Consider the following 22,864-nt stretch of genomic DNA (forward strand, 5'->3'; position numbering starts at 1 on the left):
TAAAAATGATGGTTGATTAAAATTAAATTAGGTATAAAATAAATGAATCAAAAATATACTTATATACTTTTGCTCAAACAATTTGGTATATTCTTTTGAAGATGCTCCTAAAAAGTAGGGGTGGGCATAATAACCGGCGCACCGAAACACCGAACCAAACCAACCGTAAAAAAACCGAAAAAACACCGAGTTGACCAAAAAGTCAACACCGTAAGAGAAAACCGAACCAAACCGTATACGGATGGTTCCGGCTCCGGTTTCATGCTCATTTTACCCGAACCAAACCAAACCAAACCGTGTCATTTTTAAAAAATATAATTATATATTTTTATGCATATTTTTATGCACATTTTATACATTTTTGTATACATTTTATACATTTTTAAACACATTTTATACATTTTTATTTTTGACCCTAAAATATATTTTATATAACCCTATGAGTTTAATATTATATATATAATAATGTTTTAGTATATAATTTTAGTTATATCTTATATAATAAAATTAGTATATTCTATTTCTATATACTCTATAGTCTATAGTCTATATATAATAATGTTTTATACATATAGAGTTATATATAAACTTAGTATAGTTAGTTATATATAACTATATAGTTAGTAACTTAGTATATAGTTGTATACATACTACAATAGTTATATATAACTATATAAATAATATATAATTATAGTAGTATACTAGTATATACTATAGTAGTATATGGTTATATATATATACTATACTCATTACTCTATAATAGCTATATATAATCTTATATATAGTTATAACTTATAACCCAAATTTGTCCAAACCCCAAACGAAATCTCAATCTCTCCAAAAATGCCAATATGAAGAATAACTCATTAAACCCAGAACCATAGTGGAGAACCAAACCGAACCGAACCGAACCGCACTTTGAATGGTTTGGTTTGGTTTTTCTCCTTCCTTTTCGGTTTTTAGCACCGAACCGCACCGTATAGGAACGTCCGGTGCGGCGCACGGTTTCGGGGGTGAACCAGGCCGAACCGCACCGTGCCCACCCCTACTAAAAAGTGGATGGTTGATTTGGTATTGGCCCAAATTATAAGTATTACTTTTTTGGATTGAGGCCCAAATTATCATTTTATCAATTAAATAATAAAGGAAGCTTTTCACTTTTGGCATAGCCATGCAAAAAAAGGAAAAGAAGTAAAAGCCCAGCCTCGTCCATAAGAGAAGAGAAAACTCAGTCAGTCTCACAGACAGTGCGTGACTGCTTTTTCGTTGGACTTGCTTTGACTGTGTGTCTCCTCCTCCTCTTCCGTTACCCTTCTCTGGTTCGGTCGCTCTGCCTCTGCAAATTCCGACACCAAGCTTCCTTGCTTCTTTACTTGGTAACGCACTACTAAATTTCCCTTTTATTTTTTTTCCTTTTATTTTTTTTTTTCTACAAAAGTTTGATCTTGCTTTTTTCTTCTACTCATCTGCATTTTGCCTTTTATTTACCTTACATTGTGAGCTTTATTACTCGCCTAGGGTTTATACACAAACATGTATGTATGTATGTATGGGTATATGTATATATATATATATATACATGTTTCTGAGCAATTTTCTCATTTCTTAATGTTTTTGTTTTTTGTTTTCCCTGTAATTTGTACAAAAACGAAATTTTTGTATCTTACATTGTGAGCTTTATTACTGGCCTTGGGTTTCTACACACATGTATGTATGTATGTGTATGTGTGTGTGTGTCAGTGTGTGTGTACATTTCTGAGTAATTTGAATTTAATTTCTCATTTTTCTCTTAATATTTTTATTTTATTCTTCCCTGTAATTTGTATAAAAACGAGTTTTTTCTTTTGTTATTTTAGTTTTGGGTATTTACTTAATTTTTTTTCTTAGGAATTATATCAATTTGTTCCATAGTGTTTGCTATTGTTGTTGTGTTTGCCATTGTTATGTTCTATTTCAGCATAAATTTGCTTTGAGGAAGCAATGTAATATGATTATAAAGGTGGATTGTGGATTGAGACGGGACTCTACTTAAAACATGTAAAAAAGGAAAAAAAAAAAAAAAAGCTACTTGAGGTTTAAGATGGAGTTTTGCTCAGAAATTCTGTTGTAAGCAAACAAGTAGATTAAAAGTACTATCTTGGTGATGTTGAAGTCAGTGCATCCAACGGTACCCACGCCAGTCGCGGATATGCCACTGGGTGCAGGTGAAAATTCCGATGTAAACCTAATGTGTTCCTTTGTGGTCATTGAATTAGATTAAGTTTGAAAGTTTCTTTTGGCCCCAAGGGTGAAACATATAAATTTGATTTCCTTCTGTTAAGCATCTTCACAGGAAACTGAGTTTATGATATATTTCCAGATGGTGAGCTCAATAGTGGCGTACATTATCTTCGAAATAGATGCCATTGATTAAAACTGTTTGAAATTTGCTTGTTTACGGCATTTTGGCGTAATTTTTACACTGGTTTATTGAATATCTATACAAATAAATGTGTACGAGTGTATATGTGTATATGTATATGAACTTTTGTTTTGAGATTTTTTTTCATAGAACTCGTCTGAAACCCAATTTCATTTTTACTGTTGCTAGAATACATTTTGGAATTTGCTTGTATGTATATGTGTTTATGTATATGAATTATTGTTTTGATTTTTTTTATAGAACTTGTCTGAAACCCAATTTCATATTTTGCTGTTGCTAGAATACATATAAGAAACTAAGAGCAAGTGGTCATCAAAAAGACTTCTTGAGGACATGGATGCTTCGGATGTATGTCCAACTGAGGATGCCATTCATACTTTTTTTGAGTACTTGGTTGACCCAATACTTCCAGCAAAATCTTCTCTGCGGGATATCCCATCATTACCTCAACAAGAATCAGTTGCAAAACAGGTCTTGTTCTTACTTCATTTGTTCACGCGTTTGTGTTCAATTAATCAAACAATTTACCCTGTGTTTTGCATTAAATTTTCTTAGAGAAAAATATTGATATAGAATTTTTTTTCATAATTTCATTCTGTAAACCGTATGAAATAAAGTTAATATCTTGTAGCTTTGTTTAGATGGTTGGCCTCTTGCCCACGGCTAGGCAATATTTTTTTTTGTAAATCTACGACTTTTCTTTAATAAAGTCTTCTTTTTGGAAACTTTTAAAAGATAAAATACATACAATTTTGATTGCAAAATAATATGGCTCTAATTGCTTGATTTAATGCAAGACTAAATGTATATGTTTATATTAGAATTGTGACTGAAATACCCCTAAAGGTCAAACAATAATAAACTCTAATAAATGACAATAACCAAGAAGAATAAAACATGCTAAACTTGGTTTCCAACAATTTTGTATCCAATGCAATTGTAACTATCCACTCTATTAACTGTTTGTTTTTCTTGCAAAATTGGTTTCCCTTAGGTGCATGCTGTTGTGTTACTATACAACTATTACCACAGAAAGCAGTGTCCAAAGCTAGAAGTTTTGGATTTTGATTCTTTTTGCAAGTTAGTTGTGGGTCTGAAACCAGCCTTGCTGGCCCATATGAAGTTCATGCAAAAGTCGTCCAGTGGTATTGAATCGGATGACCTTGAGAAACAACTTTCAGTAACAGAAAAAACAATCATGGATGCATGTAAGATATCTTTAAGTTTAGATGCATCAAAGGATGTTCCGAACACAGAGGGATGGCCAATTTCCAAAGTTGCGGTTCTCTTAATTGACGCCAAGAAGGAAAACTGCTTCTTGCTATTCAGTTCCATTACCCAGGGGGTTTGGTCAGTGATTGAAAAAGATTTGGACGTCACAGACCACAGTTCAGAAGATACAACGGAGGCAAAACATGTAAACAAAAAGAAAAGAGTCACTAGAGAACCTTCAAGAGGTGAATCAAGCATTGATGAAGCTAGTTTTCAGAAAATTGCGTACTCAGCAGTTAGTGAAGCTACAGGTATGCAAGTTTCCTTATATACCACCTTTTGTAAATTGGAGGAATAATTTGGCCTTGTAGGAGTTTACGTAGTTCATTTTATTTGAAATCAATGGAACAAAGTTGGAAACCTTTTCAAGGCTTACATTACAAATTTAAGCACTGTATCTGGCTGTTTCTAGATACTCAAATCTGTGTTTTCCAATACCTTCTTTTGCTTCCAATTGTTTAATGGGATTAGATGACAGTCTGACACATAAATGTTATTCTTGTAAATGGACTAGGTATTAATCAAACTGATCTTCTGGTTTTGGAAAGCCATGTTGTATTTTCTGTGAGTAAAGAAAAGGCGGCGGCTTGCTTTTTTATAATTCAATGCACCCAATCAGTCAATGAGGATATTATTCAAGTTCCTATTAAAGATGTTATTGACAGGTATGCTTCTAGAAACAGCTTTCTTTGGTTGTTTTGTTTTATTTATATTATCCATTGATTTTTTTGGGGGCTGTGAGGGTGGTTAAGGTGGAAAGCATGTCATTACTGGTTTTTGGAGAATGGATATTAGCTCATTTTAAAATTTTAATGCCAATCCAAATGCGTTCTATTGGATATTGCATGTCCTTAAATGTACTTCTTAATCACAAGTTTCAACAGTTTATCAGCCTTCCAAATTCACATTATGTGTTAGATGTTGGCCTTCTACATCTCTTATTTGCTTGTGGTGGATACTATCAGAATTTTCTGATTTATTTTTAAAAATTTGGCTGCTTGGCTTCTAAACTAAATTTTTTTTCTAATTTCCACCTTTTGTTATCTTCTACTTGTCTCCTTGAACATGCAGATATTTAGTTAATTAACCTAAGGTGCATGTCCTCTTTTGATAGAATTTTTATTTTTGTGAAGTATTTGTCAAGATTTACAAACCCATACTCATGATGAACATTAAATTGTTTAAAGAATTAATGTAAGGTTTTTACAGTTACATAAACCAGACCATCCGAAGTATGCCCCACATTGACATCTCCTTATAGTGACTCCCCTACCAACCATCTTCCTAAAATCTCAGCCTCCCCATTTCCTACTACCAACCTGCAATGAGGAAGAAAAGAATCATATAGCCTTAACTGATATCCTTCCAAGGGCTATGGCTCGGTCCCTTCACCCAAGGTTTTGCGTATCACCCATTGTCATGTAGCCGGTGACCCATACATACTTCTAATGACCTTATAACAAAACCTCACTTTCGAAAGGATAATGCCACAGCCACTTGCCAATGGCTTATTTTTCCTTTTTTTTTTTTTGGTAAAAAAGGAAAAGTTTTCCTTTTTCTCTGTGTCTTCCTCAGCATCCTTATGTTGGACATCTTATAGTAAGGTTGGTTAGGTTTTCTAGAGAGTGCTAATTCATTGTAATTGCTTGAATTGATTGAATGCTCAAGTTTTGGGCATAAACTTGATTCTTGTAATTTTATTCACATAGTGGGTATGAATGGTGATCAATGCTCTGAACTGTGCACGATTGGTGCTCTGAGTTAGCCCTTATCCTTTTTGGTATCAAAATAAAATATAAGTCAAGAGCACCTTTCGAACCTACTTCCAGCAGCTAAGTTGCACTATTTATGCTCTGAACAGTGCACGACCGATGCTTTTGAGTTAGCCTTTAGCCTTTAAGTTTTTGGGACCTAAATGAGATATAAGTCAAGAGCATCTTTTGAACAAGCTTCCAGCAGCTAAGCTGACATGAACGGTGCGCGATCAATGCTCTGAGTTAGCCTAAGCCTTGGGTTACCCCTTTTAAACAGATTCTGGTCAGTCTGCTAATGTAGCCTCTCTATCAAAGCCATTTTTGTTGTTTAAGTTCTTTATATTTATTTTTATTTTTTGATAAGCAAAATTTTATTGAAACAAAACCCAAGTTGTGTAAATTGTAACTATTTTACATTTGCATTGTTGGTTGTGACTCTGGTTGATAGCACAAGTTGTCATGAAAGATGTCTTTCTCTTTCTTTCGGATTCTATGCAATTTATGCTGAGGGGTGTGGCTCGTATTATATATGTTAGTTTAAGTTTGAATTAAGTCATAGATTTGCTTAACTGTAAGAGTATAAAGATAATAATTGGCCGATGATGCAGGAGCATCTCCTAGGGTTCCAAGACTTATTATTTTTTTAGTATTTTTTTAATTTTTATTTCCTACCTGGATTTAGAGTCTAGTTTCCTTATTTCATTAGGTCTTTATGGTAATTTTACTTTATGTTTTCCTAGTTAGCTAAGGTTTATTGTTCTCCTAGTCAATTGAGGAAATTGTTTTCCTATATAAGCTTAAGGCTTAGGTTGTAATAGACAGTTTTTTTTGTCATAATATTATTCAGAGATTTCTGATGTGAGAGTTTCTCTTGGGTTCCTAACCCTAGAACTCATTTATCTACGTTCCAACTTTGATTCTATAGCTTTTTCTCTCTCTTTTCTACTGTTATTGCTGGATTTTCCTTTCTACTGTGGTTTTTGCCCTATTACTGGAGCAAGACAGCAGCCTTTGCTCCTGTCTTGCATCAGCCGACATCTTAAGAGCTTTAACTTATGAGAATAGAGGTAAATGTACAAAGGAGAAGACCTTATTGCTCATGGGAAAGTTAATACTTGTGATATGGTTAAAAGGAGAAGAGCATTGACTCTTTGCTTAAGGTTGTTTAGGGAAGTAAATTTGTGCTGGGTGATTATTCTGCGAGAAGCATAGGTTTTTTGAAGGTAGAAAGAAGGGTCTGGTGCTGGGAAGATGTGTAGTAATGGCTGTATTTTGGGTCGTTTGGCTAGAAAGGAATAGATGTATATTTGAGGATGCAAAGTGCTGAGGTGAATTATTTGCGGGAGAGGGTTCAGTTCTGGGCATCTCTTTGGGAAAATGTCATCAGAGTTTAGGAAAAGCTCATTTTCTGTTATTTTCTCATATTGGAGTGCTTATTGTTTAGTTCATTCTGCAGATGTATTGGATATATTTGTAGCTGATTAGCTTTTGTTTAGAGGACAACTTTTCCTCAGTTTTGTACATTTTCTATTTGATTAATACAGTATTTTTCCCTACAAAAAAAAACAAAAAAAAGAGAGGTAAACCAACAAATCTTATGTCATTCTTATGATGATATGATATCAGAGCAAGATTTTGAGATCCCGAGGTCAAATCCCTGCAATTGCAATGTCCCAATTTACGATGAATTCCATATGTACTCTCTAGTGGAGGGGAGAGGCCCATACATGAAGGCAAGTGCTAGAATGTAAAGTAATAGTTTGTCCACATCTTAACGACTGAAGTTTTTGGGAGTAGTAATCCAAAAAATTTTATAATTTACAAGAAGGATTGATTTGATAAAAAAATAATAATTAAACATTTTCTATAAAATATTTTACTTTGTTAACTAGAAAATTGAGATGCCGTTATACAGTCACTTAATGGAGGAAGCACCCACCATGTATGATAAATTTTAGTACAAAGAAAGAATAGATCCTTCTATAAAAGTATTCATGAAGTGGGCGTGTAAATATTAGGATTTGTATTTTTTTGCTTAACAGTGATGATTTATAACATTACTTCTATTGACTGTGCCCTTCTTGATGCTAACATTATGTCTGTGCTAATTGTGTAGTCTGCAGGGTCCTCTGGTTCAAAAGAGTTCCAGCAGCTGGACACCTACAGCAGTGGTTGAGTACTTCCATGTGCTTCCTTATGCTGGGATTTTGTTAGAGTGGTTTTACAGGTGTGCTATTTTCATTTATCTTCATAATTTAAACTTTGTCACCGGATTTTGTTGGCCATAGTAGTTTTTCTCTGTTCGTTGCAGATTTTCTAGCATTTGCATTCTGGACATGTAATATGAAGATTCAGTACTGTAGTAATTATAATCCTTTGGATATTCCATTTAAACATGATGCTATTATTGTCTCGTATGCTTGACTGAAACATGCTCCAAGTTCACAAATATTTGGCTGAGCTTTATTTTGTCTGAAACAAATATCAATGTGTATTAAAAATATGATTTCGTGTAACATGCACAGAATCATAAATAATTTTTTCTTGTAATTTTTGTCATTTACTCTTTTTTAAGATTAACACTTGCCCTTGCTCACAGGCAAGGTGTGTTATTGTGAAAGTGGGTTTTGAACCCATTTGTCAGGTCTTAGCTACCCTGCCTTTGTTTGACATGGTACCGCATAACTTCGGTAGCACCATTGGTTTGTAGAAAATGGAATATTAGGAACAAATTCAATTCATTGGCACACAAAATTCCTGTTGGCATGCGATGCATTGGCTCATCAATATGAACTTCCCGTCAAATGATCACCTCTTGGATTGTCTAATTCTAAGTTTGTGGATTTTAAGCATCCTATGTCATTTTGTTTTGTATAGACCACAGAAAGAAGAAAACCTGATTGTTTATTTCTTTGGTACCATTGATTTTAAATTGCCAAAACACATGAGGGTTATTAGTGATGAAACTGATGGTTTAATGAACTTTTGTAGCTGCACTGTGTGAATAAATGGTGTATATTAGCCATGAAAACTTTTTGGTTCCTCTCTATTCATTATTGGGATTGTTCGAATGTGTAAAGTTTTTCCTTGTGCTCTCTATTTGATTTAGAGATGACATAAGATTAATGTCTTGAAATGTCCTTTTATTTACCTGACTTGTGTTTTCCCTCAACAGGAGAGAATTCTCAAATGGTTTGCAAAATTCAAGGTTACAAGAGGGCAATGTAAATGTACGCAGCCCTAAGAGGATTGAAAGACCTTGCAAGCCAGAAATTCACAAAAGCCAAGAGACGTCTCCTGTAAATGGTGTCACGATAGAGGATCTTAAAAACAACACATGCAGTTCTAAACCTCAATCATGGAAGCAAAAAGATACCACCGGGTGTTGCAAGACAGGTTTGGCTGACGCTTTCGATGGACCTCAGAAAATTGAGGTAAATGACTCTTCCAGGATCCTCTCCCAAAAGCCAGAAATTCAGAAAAGGCAAGACAAGTCTCATGTAAATGGTGTCATGAATCGCATGATAGAGGATCTTAGAAACAACACAAGCAGTTCTAAACCTCAATCATGGAAGCAAAAAGATACCACTGGGTGTTGCAAGACAGGTTTGGCTGACGCTTTCAATGGACCTCAGAAAATTGAGGTAAATGACTCTTCCAGGATCCTCTCCCAAAAGCCAGAAATTCAGAAAAGGCAAGATAAGTCTCATGTAAATGGTGTCGTGAATCTCATGATAGAGGATCTTAGAAACAACACAAGCAGTTCTAAACCTCAATCATGGAAGCAAAAAGATACCACTGGATGTTGCAAGACAGGCTTGGCTGATGCTTTTAATGGACCTCAGAAAATTGTGGTAAATGACTCTTCCATGGTCCCCCCCTTGCAAAAACCAGAAATTCACAAAAGCCAAGACAAGTCTAATGTAAATGGTGTCATGATAGAGGATCTTAGAAACAACACCAGCAGTTCTAAACCTCAATCATGGAAGGAGAAAGATACCATTGGATCTTGCAAGACAGGTTTGGCCGATGCTTTCGATGGACCTCAGGAAATTGTGGTAAATGACTCTTCCATGGTCCCCTTACAAAAGCCAGAAATTCACAAAAGCCAAGACAAGTCTAATGTAAATGGTGTCATGATAGAGGATCTTGGAAACAACACAAGCAGTTTTAAACCTCAATCATGGAAGGAGAAAGATACCAATGGATCTTGCAAGGCAGGTTCAGCTGATGCTTTCAATGGACCTCAGATAGATGACTCTTCCATGGTCCCCTCAAAGAATGGAGAAAGTTGTAAGAAATATTCAAGCACCATTCAAGTTTTCAACCACCAAGAAAAGATATCCTGCATCGGAAGTGAATTAAATGGCTCAGCAAGTAATGTTAAGGTTCGGAGTTCTTTAACCACATCAACTGCAGCCTTGTTAAACATTTTTTCTTCTACATCTTATATGTGAGTCTGCAGTTCCCGGTGATTTCTTGGTTATAGAGCTGTTCTTAAAAGAGATTTAATGTTTTTATTAATGTCCCGTGAGATATGGGACTAACCAAATGTAGCTTGAGGTTCAAGAGCTTAGCTAAACATCTATCCTTAGCCCTTGAGTCTGGATTTCTTTGTTGTTAAAAAACACAATTTTCATTAAAAAAATGAAAATTACAACACAGGGGACAAGGTGTCCCCTTAACATCCTCTCTTTTAGTCTACAGCTAATGAAACAAAACAACAAAGCAAAACCACAACAGAACTACATGGCTACAGCATTACAATCAGAAAAAATAGCAATGAAAAACCAAGTCCTAAACTTGGAAGAAACCAATGTCCACGGGGATGTACAGAACTGAACTATATCCCACAAATGGTCCATCTCCTCCCCCCTTATGCCTTAAAAAAATTCTTCTATTCCTCTCCATCCAAACCACCCAAAAAATTGCTAATAAAGCACCTACCTAGTACCAAACCCTTCTTCCTCAAAAAAATTTCCAACTTTTCACTTAATAACTTGTTACAAGATTCTGGAATTGCCCACCTCAAATTAGTCTCTTTGGAGTTTGTACATTTATTGGCATTCTTATATGAAAAAGAAATGAAAAATAAGTATGATAATTGTTGTCTTTCAAATTAAAATCATCATAAGGAACATTCCAAACATATGCCACACCTACTATTGTTATTTGTACCTGAAGTCTAAAGTCTAAACTATTCCAAATATTATGGAAGTCTAACTATTCCAAATATCATAAGGAACTTTTGAGAAATTTATAAATTGTTTCATTTTGTTAGAAGGATGTTATAAACTACTGAATTGATGTCTCTATATATGATGGCATTTCATATACTTGTTTTCTTGTGTTTTATATTGTAGAAATAGAAGTGACATTGTTGTAGTAACATATCTAAATATATTAAAATCTTCAATCAGAAGTTATTACTGAAAATAAGTTGATTCTTCGGGTGAAAATCACCAGTTGTTGGTTTATTTGTCTTTTCATTATGTCTCAAGTACTTGACCACAAAATATTCTTACATATTAGCCTCTTTCTTAAGATTTAAAAGATTGAACAGATAAAAATAAATATATACTGTATATTAAGGTATTTAGAGGCACCTCTATGCTTAAATTTGCAGTTTCAATGTAGTTCTTTTGTTTCTTTAGGTCTAGAATTTTTAGAGTTTGTACTTATGTAGAACTTCTCTTAGCCAGCTCTGTAATGATAAAATTCTTGTTATCAAAAGAAAAACAAAAGAACCATTATCCAAGTCATACCATGAAAATATCCCATAAGCACAACTTCAAAGTTCTTTTGCAATTTTACAAGAATATATTAAGATTATAAGAGCTGATTTCTTGCTTGATATTTAAGAATTTTTTATTTTTTATTTTGTTGCTTTACCCTCTCTTCAAATTGGAAGTTGGAACTTGACATTGAAGAATCTCAATTTGCAGAGTTTTCATTGAAAATAAAATATTGAGATTCTATGAGAACTGGTTTCTTGCTTGATATTTAAGACTTTTCTTTTTTTCCTTTACCTATCTTCTACTTGGAAGTTGGAACTTGACATTGAAGAATCTCAATTTGCGGAGTTTTCATTGAAGCTTGTGCAGTTTTAGTTTCTCAAATAAAAATATAAATTTTGAAGTTTTGTTCGCCATCATTATGAGAAAAGTAGAATTTTTGTAATTGAATCTTTTAATTAGAAATGCTGCATCATCTTGATGAAAATTCTTGGTTATACAGGTAACCATTTGCTAATCTGAAAATTTATTGTTACTGTAGTAAATATCTGTGCATCTCCGATAAATTTAGCTCACAGGATCATCAATTATGGTCTTTGTGCATTGCACTACCTGTAATAAGAAATTGAAACTACGGACTCAAATAAGGACTCCAAATATGCCAATTGATTCTTACTAGGCTTCTATGAATTCACTAAATGCATAACGTCTCCAATTAAGTGGTTGCATGCATGATTAATATGAAAGCGGCTGTATAAATAATTAAATATGTAGAATAAATATACTGTTATGGATTCTGATTGACACAACATTTGGATGTTGTAGATTGATGGGCAAATATGTTAATTGCATGTCATACTGTTATGAGCTGCATAAACTACATGTCCAAGATGGCTAGTTTCTTTGAACTTTTTTGTGCTATAATAAGCCTCTATCTAGTATGTTTAGATTTGTTTTTATTAAAAAAACTAAAAAAACAGATAATTTCTATTCATCTGATAGCCTGTTGTTGGGTGGGCAGTTTGATATCGTGAACTTGACGACAAGGCCGTTCATTACTGAGTGCAGACCTGAAAATGTCATTGCTGGAAACAAGATCTGTTCTATTAACTCATCAGATCAAGATAGTATAGGTGGTCATGCCCTTGTGACCTCTCAATCCAATTCCAAAGATCTTCACAAGTTACAGAGTGCTATAGCTTCTAAAGAAAACATCTTGTCACAAACTGCTTTGAATGTTCTTATGAAAAGAAGGGACGAACTGGTACCTTTTTCTTCTCCTGATAATCACTTTATCCTCCTGATCTAATAATTATTATGCTAGTTCCTTCTGAATAATCACGCATAGTATGACTGTAAATTCAGAGATTGTTGGATGAAATTATTCTAAAGTCTAGTTGACTTAATCCCTTCTGTACATAAGACAATTGGCAGTATCCGAACACATCTGCATTAAGTGGTTTGGTACCAATAAAGTTATTATAGTCTGGTCGCATTCACCAAATCTGACTGTTGTCATTTCGTTTGCAACTTATATCAGATGTCCTCAACAATTAGATTGGTTAACTATAAATTTCTTCAATGGATGTATGAAACAGTGTCTTGCCTTAATTTAATTTAGCCTCTGCCATAATCATATTTGCTTTTACTAGTTATCTTGAACTAAAAATAATGCTTCTTTCTATTTAGACTTGTTTTCTCATCCATGCAGTCTCTTCAGCAGCGCAATATACAAGATGAGATGGCTCGGTGCGATAAAAAAATCCAGACAATTTTAAATGGTATTATTTGTTCAAATTTTTCTTGTAATTCGGCTATTTATTACCCCCCCCCCCCCCCCTTCTTCTCATTTTCATTATTCTTGCATATTTATACTCAAATGTACAATGTATAAGAGAGAATCCAATCATAACAAGATCTTAAACTGGATTCAGGTTCTAGTCTGGTAAACCGACATGGTCAAGTGCATTCATAATGGTGGCTGGTGGTTGATTGCAGCATAAATAAAAAAATAAAATCTAACCATATTACACTATATAAAAAAACAAAAACAGTGGTGGTGGTAAATCAAGCCCAACACGCTTCTAACTTTTCTTATGATTTCAAATAACAAAGCAATGTATAGTTGAGATTACTAAAACATTGTCTTTACGATGTATGATGTTGTTTGTTAAACTTAAAAATTTCAAATACATGTGTCCTTGTGTTTGAACTTAAAACTTAGACACGTGCCACATGGTGAACGATGTTGCCTTAACACTATTTTCCATATATATTTTATTCGTTTGTAAAGATTTGGAATTGCAATGATTTCACAATGTTGTGCATCTGTTTCTCTGACTACTGTAGGTGGTGAAGATGATTTGGCACTGAAGCTTGAGTCCATTATTGAAGGTTGTGATGCATTCCTAAGAAGTGAGAGGACTCATCGACTGCTTGAAGACCAATGCTCTCCTCAAAATATCAAGAGGAAGAGGTTATCAGAGGCCGTCCTCAACATGCAAAATCCATGCCAGGCAAGTTCGGCTAATGGACTTCTCATTGCATATGTCAATCGAGGGTCAAAAATTTATCATGAATCATAATAGGCATTCTATTTAAATCCTGTTTGACACATCTTGAAGGTTCAGGTCTTTTGCATCCTAAAAAAAAATTTAAGTTGGCTTCAAAAAAAGTAAAAGCAGTTTTGTGGGTATTGGGTGGTTCCCCATCCATGTGCTTATTGATTGAGACTTTTTTCCCTTTTGGTGAAGGGAAAAAGGAAATAGTTATGAGGGATTGTGGAGTTTTGGCAGATTTTTGGGCGGTCTTAGAGAGAAATAGCATAATTTTTTAGGGTAGAAGTTGGTAATCAATGGACTTCTTATGGGATAGAGTTACATTTTGAGCATAACTTACTAAGACTTCAAAGACTTTCCTTTCTTATTTTGAAATTTGGATTTGGATTTGGATTTGGATTTGAAAGTTTCTCGGGTCTTTGCTCTTTTGTTTGGCCTCGGTATGCAGTTGTTCCTGGGAGGTGGCTGGGGGATCATTCAAGGGCTATGTGTTGTTATTTCATTGTTTTGGAATGTTCGAGTACTTTTGGGTGGCCTATTGTTTCATCGAAATTGTACTTTTTACTTTATAAATGTTTATCTAGTTCCGTATCTGTTGAGTTATAAGTAAAGGGTTATCTATGTAATTTTGTTACACAGACTCTCGCGTGCACGCGCGCACACACACAATTCTTTTGTCAGCCCACATAGGTTGAATGTTTCTTTCCACTCTCTTTTCTCTCATACCAATAGCCTAAGCCCATTTCTTCTGGTTTTCATTCTATTTTTTCACGTAATTACCAAACCAGACCCTTGGTTGAAGTTGCACCAGAAAGGAAAGTTGAAGGGGAACCATACTCGTCGCTTGTGCCAGTCCATACTATTGTACCGTATGGCCATTCAGTCCATAAGGATGGGCCTTTTTTATCACCCCGTAATGTGGGTCTTTCCAATGATTCATGTACCTATGGCTCTATAAAAGGGCTAGTTTGTAATCTTTGAAATTAAGTTAATGGTGAAAGAAATTTGGTTGTGTGTGAAGCACAAGTTGAAATGTATTTTGTAACCTTTGAAATGTATACTATGATAAAGAATGTCTCTTGGGTTTATGACTCTAGCCTTTTTCACTGAAACAAGACATGAAATCCTTGTTAGAATTATTTTAGTGCATTTAATGGCTTGGTTGATGAGTTGACTTAGTAATATCACCAGGTGTTGAAGAAACTACAAGATAAGTTTTATGTTTTGAAGTTTCTTTCAGGTCTTGATCCATCTCTTCAGTCTTTGAAAGATCAAATCTTGGCAGGCCAATATGATGTTCCTTTAGAGGTTGCAAATCTTCATTCATGGCAGTACATGCACAGCTACTACGTTCATCCTCAACTGTGGGTTCTTAGGGTCGTTGTGATAATTCTGTTTGATTGGTTATAGTCGTGATATTTCTGCTTTGCATAGTTTTACAAGTCGACCTAGGAATCAGAGGTCTTTTAGAGGTTTCAATCCCAATGGGGTGCCTTTCAAGGTAACACTCATGATGGTTTTAGTGGAGGTGTTCAAAGACCACCTCTTCCTTAAAGAGTAGTAGAGATCATGGTGGGCCGTGGTGCAGGTCCTGGTTGTGGCCTCATCTTGCCAAAGCCCTTAACTGATAAGTAACATTCTTCCCACCTGGTTGTGTTTTTCTGGACCTCAAAATCATAGCAGATGATTGATTGGGGGCATGAGAAGGATGGCCCTTTAGATTCCATGGCTTCTCATTCTATTGCATTACAAGTGGATGCTTCTCCTCCAGTTGCATTATCATCTTGGTCATCCTTCATTGAAGTCTATCCAGCATTTGTGTCCATTTTTTGAGTCCCTCTGGAGTGTGAAGCATGTCAGTTAGGAAACTGTCACTGTGTTTCTTTTTTCTTAGGTAGGATAATTGTAAGACCTCTCCTTTTGAGTTGATTCATACTGATTTTTGGGGTTCATCTAGAAATAAAAGCATGTTGGGTTTTTCTTATTTTGCTTCTTTTGATGATTATTGTTCCAGAATGACTTGTCATAGTGTATATCTGCATGGAGGTGAAGCTATTATCTTTCCCTTTATGTATTCATTTGAGCATTGAAAGTGCCTTGCAAAATATCTTATAATTAACCAAGGATCTCTGTTGTGATCTCTGTTAACAAAACACAGATCTCTGATATGCCTAAAAAAACCATTGGTTTGAATCAGTATTGAGCTATCTACTTGGAGATGTTGTTCCATTATAGGGGTCTACAGCTCTTCGAAGAATCCTCACTCATCTTTATTCCACTTGGCAGGAACTGGATGGTGTATGCTATGAAAACAACTGGATATTACCAACTTATCATGTATCCTCATCAGATGGTATGGTTGTTTAAATTTAAACCGTCAAATTAAATATGATGAGTTTCCTATAAAAAGAAAAGGGTGATCTATATGATTGGTTAATGCGCCGCTGATTTTTTAGCTGTTAATGAATTTTACTAGGATCTTCTAGCTTTGAATGAAATCAAGTAGCAGTTTATTTTCTCATATTTGACTCCCCTGGAGATTAATCATTTCCTTGTTACTCTACAGAATTTATAATCTACAAAGTTTTATTTCCGCGATCCATCAAATGTTTTACAAAATGATCCTTACAAGCTTTAAACTACTGTATCCTTCTTTTAACCTCATTTAAATATATTACTGCATGGTATTGAAAATTGAAAACCCCAAGCTTGAAAAGTGATTCCATAAGTGGTGGTGGATTTTGTTCTGAGGATATTCCTTTCTTTTCTCAGTGTGCTCTCCATGTAAAGTTGTTGATTTGATTAGAACTTGCAGAAAAAGCATTATAGATTGGTTATTCTGTAGTAGGGTTTTGATTCTGCCTTTTTGGGAAATTATCCTGGTAATGTACCTTATATGTCTAAAAGATCATCACTAGAATCATGAAAGTATCAAGAATATCTTATATGAACAAGAAAAAAAAAAATTATCAGGAATTGCCAAGCATTAGTAAATTAATGACTTCTATGCAGAGTAAAAATTGATGTTTGTTTTTGTCTTTGGAAGGTGGATTCCAAGCTAATGTGATGGTGAAAGGGATGGATTTTGAGTGTTCAAGGGGGGGTGACCTGTGTTCCAGTCCTCGTCAAGCAAGGGAATCGGCCGCAGCACAAACATTGGTAAAATTGCGAAGCATTGCAGGCCATGCCCAGACGTAATTATAGGAGGTCCATGGTGGAAAAGATAGGAATATCATTTTGCTTATGATAAGAATAGCACTTTGGGATTCTTTGTTTGGCTTCAGACTTCAGTATAGTCAAAGGAAATAGAGCTCTTATACCATCACCTACAGGTGAAAAAAAGAAAGGCTAATGCATTCTCAATTTCTCATATATCCCCAGACAAATATATGTATTCACTCTTATTTGAACCATTTTGAAAATAGGCCATTGAATCAAGGAGCTGTGGATTAATTTGAGATATTATTCAAATGGGAGCTGTGAATTGTAATCGACATAAATTTAAAAAGTTTAATGTCATCTTATATTCTTATAGAGTAAATTATCCCCTCTATCCTAAGTGTTACTTGGACCTGAACGGTCATCAACGTTGCAAACATAAACTAGTAGTAAATTACAAAGTTCTTGCTGGAAGAAAGGAATAAAACATTCCAAATTTGATCAGTTTCGTATAATTTGTGTAAGGGGACATGAATAATTACACAAACTCATCGGACTGTCATGGTAATTTACCATTCAATGGTGTTTTTTTTATTTAAACCTAATTAAGCTACTTTTGAAAGTAAGAAGTAAAAAAAATAAACCTAAGCTACTTTGAACCTTTTTTATTTCCAACAAGATACATAGAATGTCACATTATTTGGTGAATAAATTTCGTAATCCTAGCAGTACTCAACAATAACACAATCTTCATAACAATTTGGTACATAAACACTTTATGATATGCTTTCAAAACGAAACATAAGTATCAAGAATTTGTTATTTGAATAATGCACAAACATTTTAGTCAATTATGAAATGACCAGCATAGACCACACAGATGCACATGTGAGAAGTTCATTCCGTTGTTAGCCATGCGCATTTCAAGTTTGAAACAAGCTTCAGAAGAAAAACTTGTCTTGGGTTGGCGTGTTACACCAGTGGGATTCAGGGGCATGTGCCCTGTAATATTATGGCTAATATTATACAGCTTTGATGGATCTACAAATGTGTTGCAGTATGAATAAACTGTTCTATATTCATACAATACTTTCTATGACAATGAGATTGTTTATATCTAACTCCCGATTCGGATATTGATGCATACAATATGTGTTGGAATTAATTGCTTGTCCGACAAGTAAGTACCCTATTAATCGTGGCCCATATAACAACCACGATCTAATAAGGAATATAATTAATATAGTCATAATAATAAAAGGATTTGAGTTAGTTTCCTAACCTATATCTACTATGATGAACGGTAGAGATTAAAGAGATTATAATAGGAAATTTGGTCATCTCTCTTCCTATAAATATGTAGGCTATTCCATCTATAAACCTACAGACACACAAAATACACTTTAAGAAATTGGTTTATAGGAAAAGGGAGAGAAACACGAATTTAAGTTATCAAGGTATGTATTTATGGTTAATTGAATTTATGTCTTAAGTAATTGTGAGAGTCATGAAGTTCTAGGTCTTGGATTTATGGATTGAGTCTAATGATTTACTCAATATAAAACTTACATGTGCTATCAGAGCCAGGTTTAAAGAATTTCATGATTTTCCATTAGCGTATTTAAAAGTTGGTTTACTTGATTGATATATTGTCTAGTGTCAACGTATTGTTTGGTCTTCTGAATTAGTCAATTTTGATTCAATAATTGAATTGATCTGTACGTTCTTGTATGAATTTTTGCGTCATACTAATGATATCAATCTGTACATATCGACAAGGAATTTTGGTATTGTTGATGCAAATTCTCGTAAGGCAGATGCAACAACGTAGAGATGATGACTTGGCTGATCCGAAGTCCTGCTGGATGTTGAGGTGGATGTTGATTGGGATCTTCCTGTAGACAAAACAATATCAAAGGGAATGGATCGGTGTGGTGCCAGCCAAACACACTCCGATGATGAAATCAGTGATGGTGTTTGATGGTGGATGAGGAAGAACAGAAGATGAACTTGGGAGAATAGGAAGAACAAGGCAAATGTTCTGGGTTATTCTCAGCAAGTTGGGTAAGCTCTTTGGTGAGTGGAAATTTTGTGTAAGTGTTTTGTGTGTAGATGCGTAGTGTTTGTTTTGCACATATGGGTTGATATATATAAGCAAAGGAAAACCTGATGAGTAAGTTACCTACATTGTGAATGAATGGTCGCCAGAGACCCACGCACCTGGCCAGACCTAGTTGCATGTTCAGATGCTTGCTTCCTCAGCATTCAATGCTGCACTGAATGCTCCATTAAATGCAAGGTTGGAAGGTTCAGGCAAACTGCCCCAATAGTCATGAATGCAGGCCTGACATTCCCTCTGTCAGAAGATTTGTGTCAGGTGCATTTAAGTGTGGCGGTTCGTCCCAGCGTGATCTTCCCGGGAATGGCGGCGGAGATCCGAGCCGAGCCGATACAAGCACATGTTCTTATGCGTAGACATAAAGTCCATGTGTGATCGGATCGGGCATGGGATTCAAGACCGAGCCGATCCAGTAGAATGGGGTCCTTCCGAGCCCTAACTGGTCGACGCCAGAACTCGAAAAGAGACCGTGCCCTGTGCCGAGCCGAGCCGAACCGGGATGACCGTGGTGAGATGGACACTCGATCCATTGAAAGATCATCGGTTCGGCTCGGACCGAACATGGTGGGCCCGACGTGGAAATTCGGTCTGAGCTGGCAGAGGAAATGCTAACCAGTGATGATGTGGAGGTCAAAGTTTGACCACAGAGAGTCAACTCCGAGGTGGGTGTTGACCAGCCACGTGTCGAGCTGTGACTGGCTATTCGGATCGATGTGGATTTTCCCACAAACAGGAGTCCCCCAACTTCCGATCCGAGCAGACAGTGGTGGATTGGAAGTTGAAATGTAAGGATCTTCCCAAAAATAGCACTTTGTTTGATCCGAGCCGAACCCTACAAATCCATGTTCTCGAAGATCCGAACACATGACGACTTGTGATTGGCCAAAATATCTAAGGGGCAGGTGAAGGGACGTTTGATTTCTGCATGGGGGAACGTAAGGGTCACCTCGTTATGGGCATTTTTGAATGCTTGACAGGTGTCAAGATCTGGCATGTGAAGCGCCAGAAACGAAGGGCTGAGATCTGATTTGCATGGGGTATAAAAGGCAGTCTCTCTCTCTTCCCTCTCATATTTTTCAGAAGCCCTCTCTCTCTCCTGCAAAACTCTCTCTCTCACCGTGAAATCTTCTCTCTCACCGTCGTTCGAGTGGTAGTCCGATCCCAACATCGACCGGGTACGGCGATAGGCGAGGTGATTCCGAGGGTGTTTGGGGCGGAGGGATTTGGCCGGACAAAACCAGTAAGTGATTCTGTCCACTTTTGAGTTTTTTGTGTTTTTCGGGTTTTCTGGGTGTGTTCTTGAGAAAAAGAGCTTTTTGATCCATAAAGTGAGAGAGAGAAAGTAGAAAAACTGTTAGTGATGTCAGAGACTGACTCGAGTGGCCGGCTCGGCTCGGGAGAAGCCTTTGAAGGGGACAGTGAGGCCGAGATGAGCCGAAGCCCGTCGGCGGGTGAGGCCGAGCCGAGCCGAAGCCCACCTGCAGGTGAGGCGAGTTGGGACGGTTTGTCCGAAGAATTGGACGAGGCCGGATCGGCATTGAATCGCAACCCAGGTGGTGAGCGCCGAGCCCGAGGGGATCGGGAAAACCCCGAGATATTGAGTTCCGACTGGGAACAAGGCACGGCCGAAGGAGGTGACGAAGAACCTCTTGACGTCGAGCCGATCGCTATCATCCCGAGCAGACTCACTTCAGGCTCGGATGAGAGGGACAGGGGTCACGAGGCGTCGACCTCGGCCCAGGGGGTGACGGGGAGTCCGATCGACCCGGACTTCTACGAGGAATTGGCGTGGAAGGCCGATCAGATCCCCAATGAGATGACCGAGTACCATCTCCGGGACTTGAGGGACAGGTACTCAGTTCCCGACTCCGTGTTGATGAGGTTGCCGGCCGAGGGGGAGAACCCGAGCCGACCCCCGATAGGATGGGTGACCATGTACCCGGAGATGTTTGAGAATGGGGTTCGGCTTCCCCTGCACGCCTTCCTGCAGGATTGGCTCGCGACGATCGGCGCGGCGCCACACCAGCTGAACCCGAATGTATACAGGATCATCCTGTCTATGCATATCTTGTGGCACAAAGTGCACAAGTGTGTGCCACACAAGGATATCCTGTTCTGTAATTATGCGCTGAGGTCGAAGCAGAGCGAGCTCGGATTCTACAACCTCCAGGCATACTCGGGGCCACTCTTCGGTGGGAATCCCTCTTCCCAGAAGACATGGAAGAAAAGATACTTCTTTGTCTCTGGGGATTGGGAGTTCGCCGATCCGAACAGAATGACCTCGGCTCGGGTTCCCAGAGCCTTTAGGATTCCAGGTGGGCATTGGGAGTTTGGGGACGATCCGAGGACAATTTGCTTACGTCTTGTAATAATTGCATTTTTTCTCGGTCTAACTCTTTTTGGTTTCGCCTTTGCAGTCAACTGGGGCAAGTACAAGCTCCGAGGCGAGCTCAAGGACCAGATCGCCGCGATCAGGGATTCACCAGCAGAGTACTTGTCAACCAAGTTTCTGCTCGGGGAAACCCAGATCAGACAGAGCGGGATCTCCTAGTTTGTACCCAGGTGGAATCCTAGGGCCGAAAGGGGAATGGCGCCCACCGAACTGGAGGCTCGCCTGAGGAGGAAGGCTGCTCGGAGCGTCCAGAGGAGGGCCGCGGGGCGGGCCCCGGCCGAGCCGGTCCAGGCTCCTGCCCCAGCGGCAGCCCAGCCTAGATCTCCTGCGCCGAGACCGACTCGGCAGGCAGAGAAGAGGAAAGCTCCCCAGGCCGAGGCCCCGGTGGAGAAGAGAGCTCGGGCCGAGCCCAGTGGTTCTGGTGCCGAGGCGTCCGGATCGGCGCCCCTGAAGGCGGTGGAGGTAGACCCTTGCCTCGAGCCGTTCGTCACGGGCTTTAAGCGTGTGATGACGCCGAAGGCGCTGGAGGGGCTGTGGACCGGTCATGGCGAGCCGGGCTTCAGCCACCAGGCTCTGATCACATCCCGCCAGGCTATGATGGTAAGTCTTTTTTACTTCGGATTTTGACTATCCGCTCGGTTCGGATTAGTAACAGATATGTTTCTCTTGCAGCTCGCCATGAGGCAGTTCGAAGCTGCTAAGGCCGCCGTCGATGCCGAGGCGAAACTGGAGAGGTTTCGGGCACGAATCCTGGAGCTAAAAGAGAAGCTGGCCGAGGCCGAGCGGACGGTCAATGCCGAGCGCGAACGGTCGGAGGGTCTGCAGTCCAGGCTGGCCAGGAAGGAGGAGGAGGTCGCTCGGCTCGGCAAAGAGCTTGCATCCTCGGAGCAAAATGTGGCTGACTTGAGGCACTATGTCGGCGATCTCCAGCGAGACGTCGAGGCTGCCGAACGGAGGGTCGAAAATGCCGAACTCCGACGTCGAGCTGAAGTGCCGAGCGCCCAGGCACTGGCTGATGCCCATTTCGAGGGGTATAAGGAGCTTCTGGACGAGATCAAGTCGAAGAGGCCGGACTGGGATGTCTCATTCCTTGGCGAGTCCGATGACGAGGGGGAGGATACCCAGGGGAGTCACCAGGACGAGCTTCCTCCTCCCGATCGCCAAGTCCCCGCTGAAGCCGAGCCGACTCCGGAGGATCCTCCACTGCCCGCGTACGAGCCGACCCCGATCCCCCCGGCCCCCGAATCCGATCCCAACGCTGAGATGCAGATCGGCGGGGTTGAGGTGGTGCAGCTCGGTGAGGAGACGCCCGAGGAGTCCATCGAGCCGATCCTGGAGGGTCCTGCCGAACGATCTGCATGAGCTGCATATTGTTTTTTATGTTATCTTGTTTTTGTTTTTTGTTCCCGAGCCGAAGTGTGGCTCGGGTTTAATTGTTTTTGGAACAATTTGT

The 22,864-nt window shown here is 38.2% G+C and overlaps 1 protein-coding gene across 1 annotated transcript; it reads left to right on the forward strand.

Annotated features, from left to right (window-relative positions):
- Nucleotides 1–1,245: 1,245 nt before the first annotated feature.
- Nucleotides 1,246–17,247, forward strand: LOC147293097 (uncharacterized). Its single transcript, XM_086233775.1, has 11 exons — nucleotides 1,246–1,376; nucleotides 2,703–2,893; nucleotides 3,417–3,945; nucleotides 4,209–4,359; nucleotides 7,565–7,675; nucleotides 8,624–9,836; nucleotides 12,205–12,447; nucleotides 12,895–12,964; nucleotides 13,533–13,699; nucleotides 16,028–16,094; nucleotides 16,788–17,247. Exons 2-11 carry the CDS (start codon nucleotides 2,756–2,758, stop codon nucleotides 16,937–16,939), a joined length of 2,841 nt encoding a protein of 946 aa, XP_086089901.1. The 5' UTR covers nucleotides 1,246–1,376; nucleotides 2,703–2,755; the 3' UTR covers nucleotides 16,940–17,247.
- Nucleotides 17,248–22,864: the final 5,617 nt, after the last annotated feature.

This window comes from Dryas octopetala, chromosome 2, assembly GCF_963921425.1.
Source record: "Dryas octopetala chromosome 2, drDryOcto1.1, whole genome shotgun sequence".
Classification (NCBI taxonomy): Eukaryota; Viridiplantae; Streptophyta; class Magnoliopsida; order Rosales; family Rosaceae; genus Dryas; species Dryas octopetala.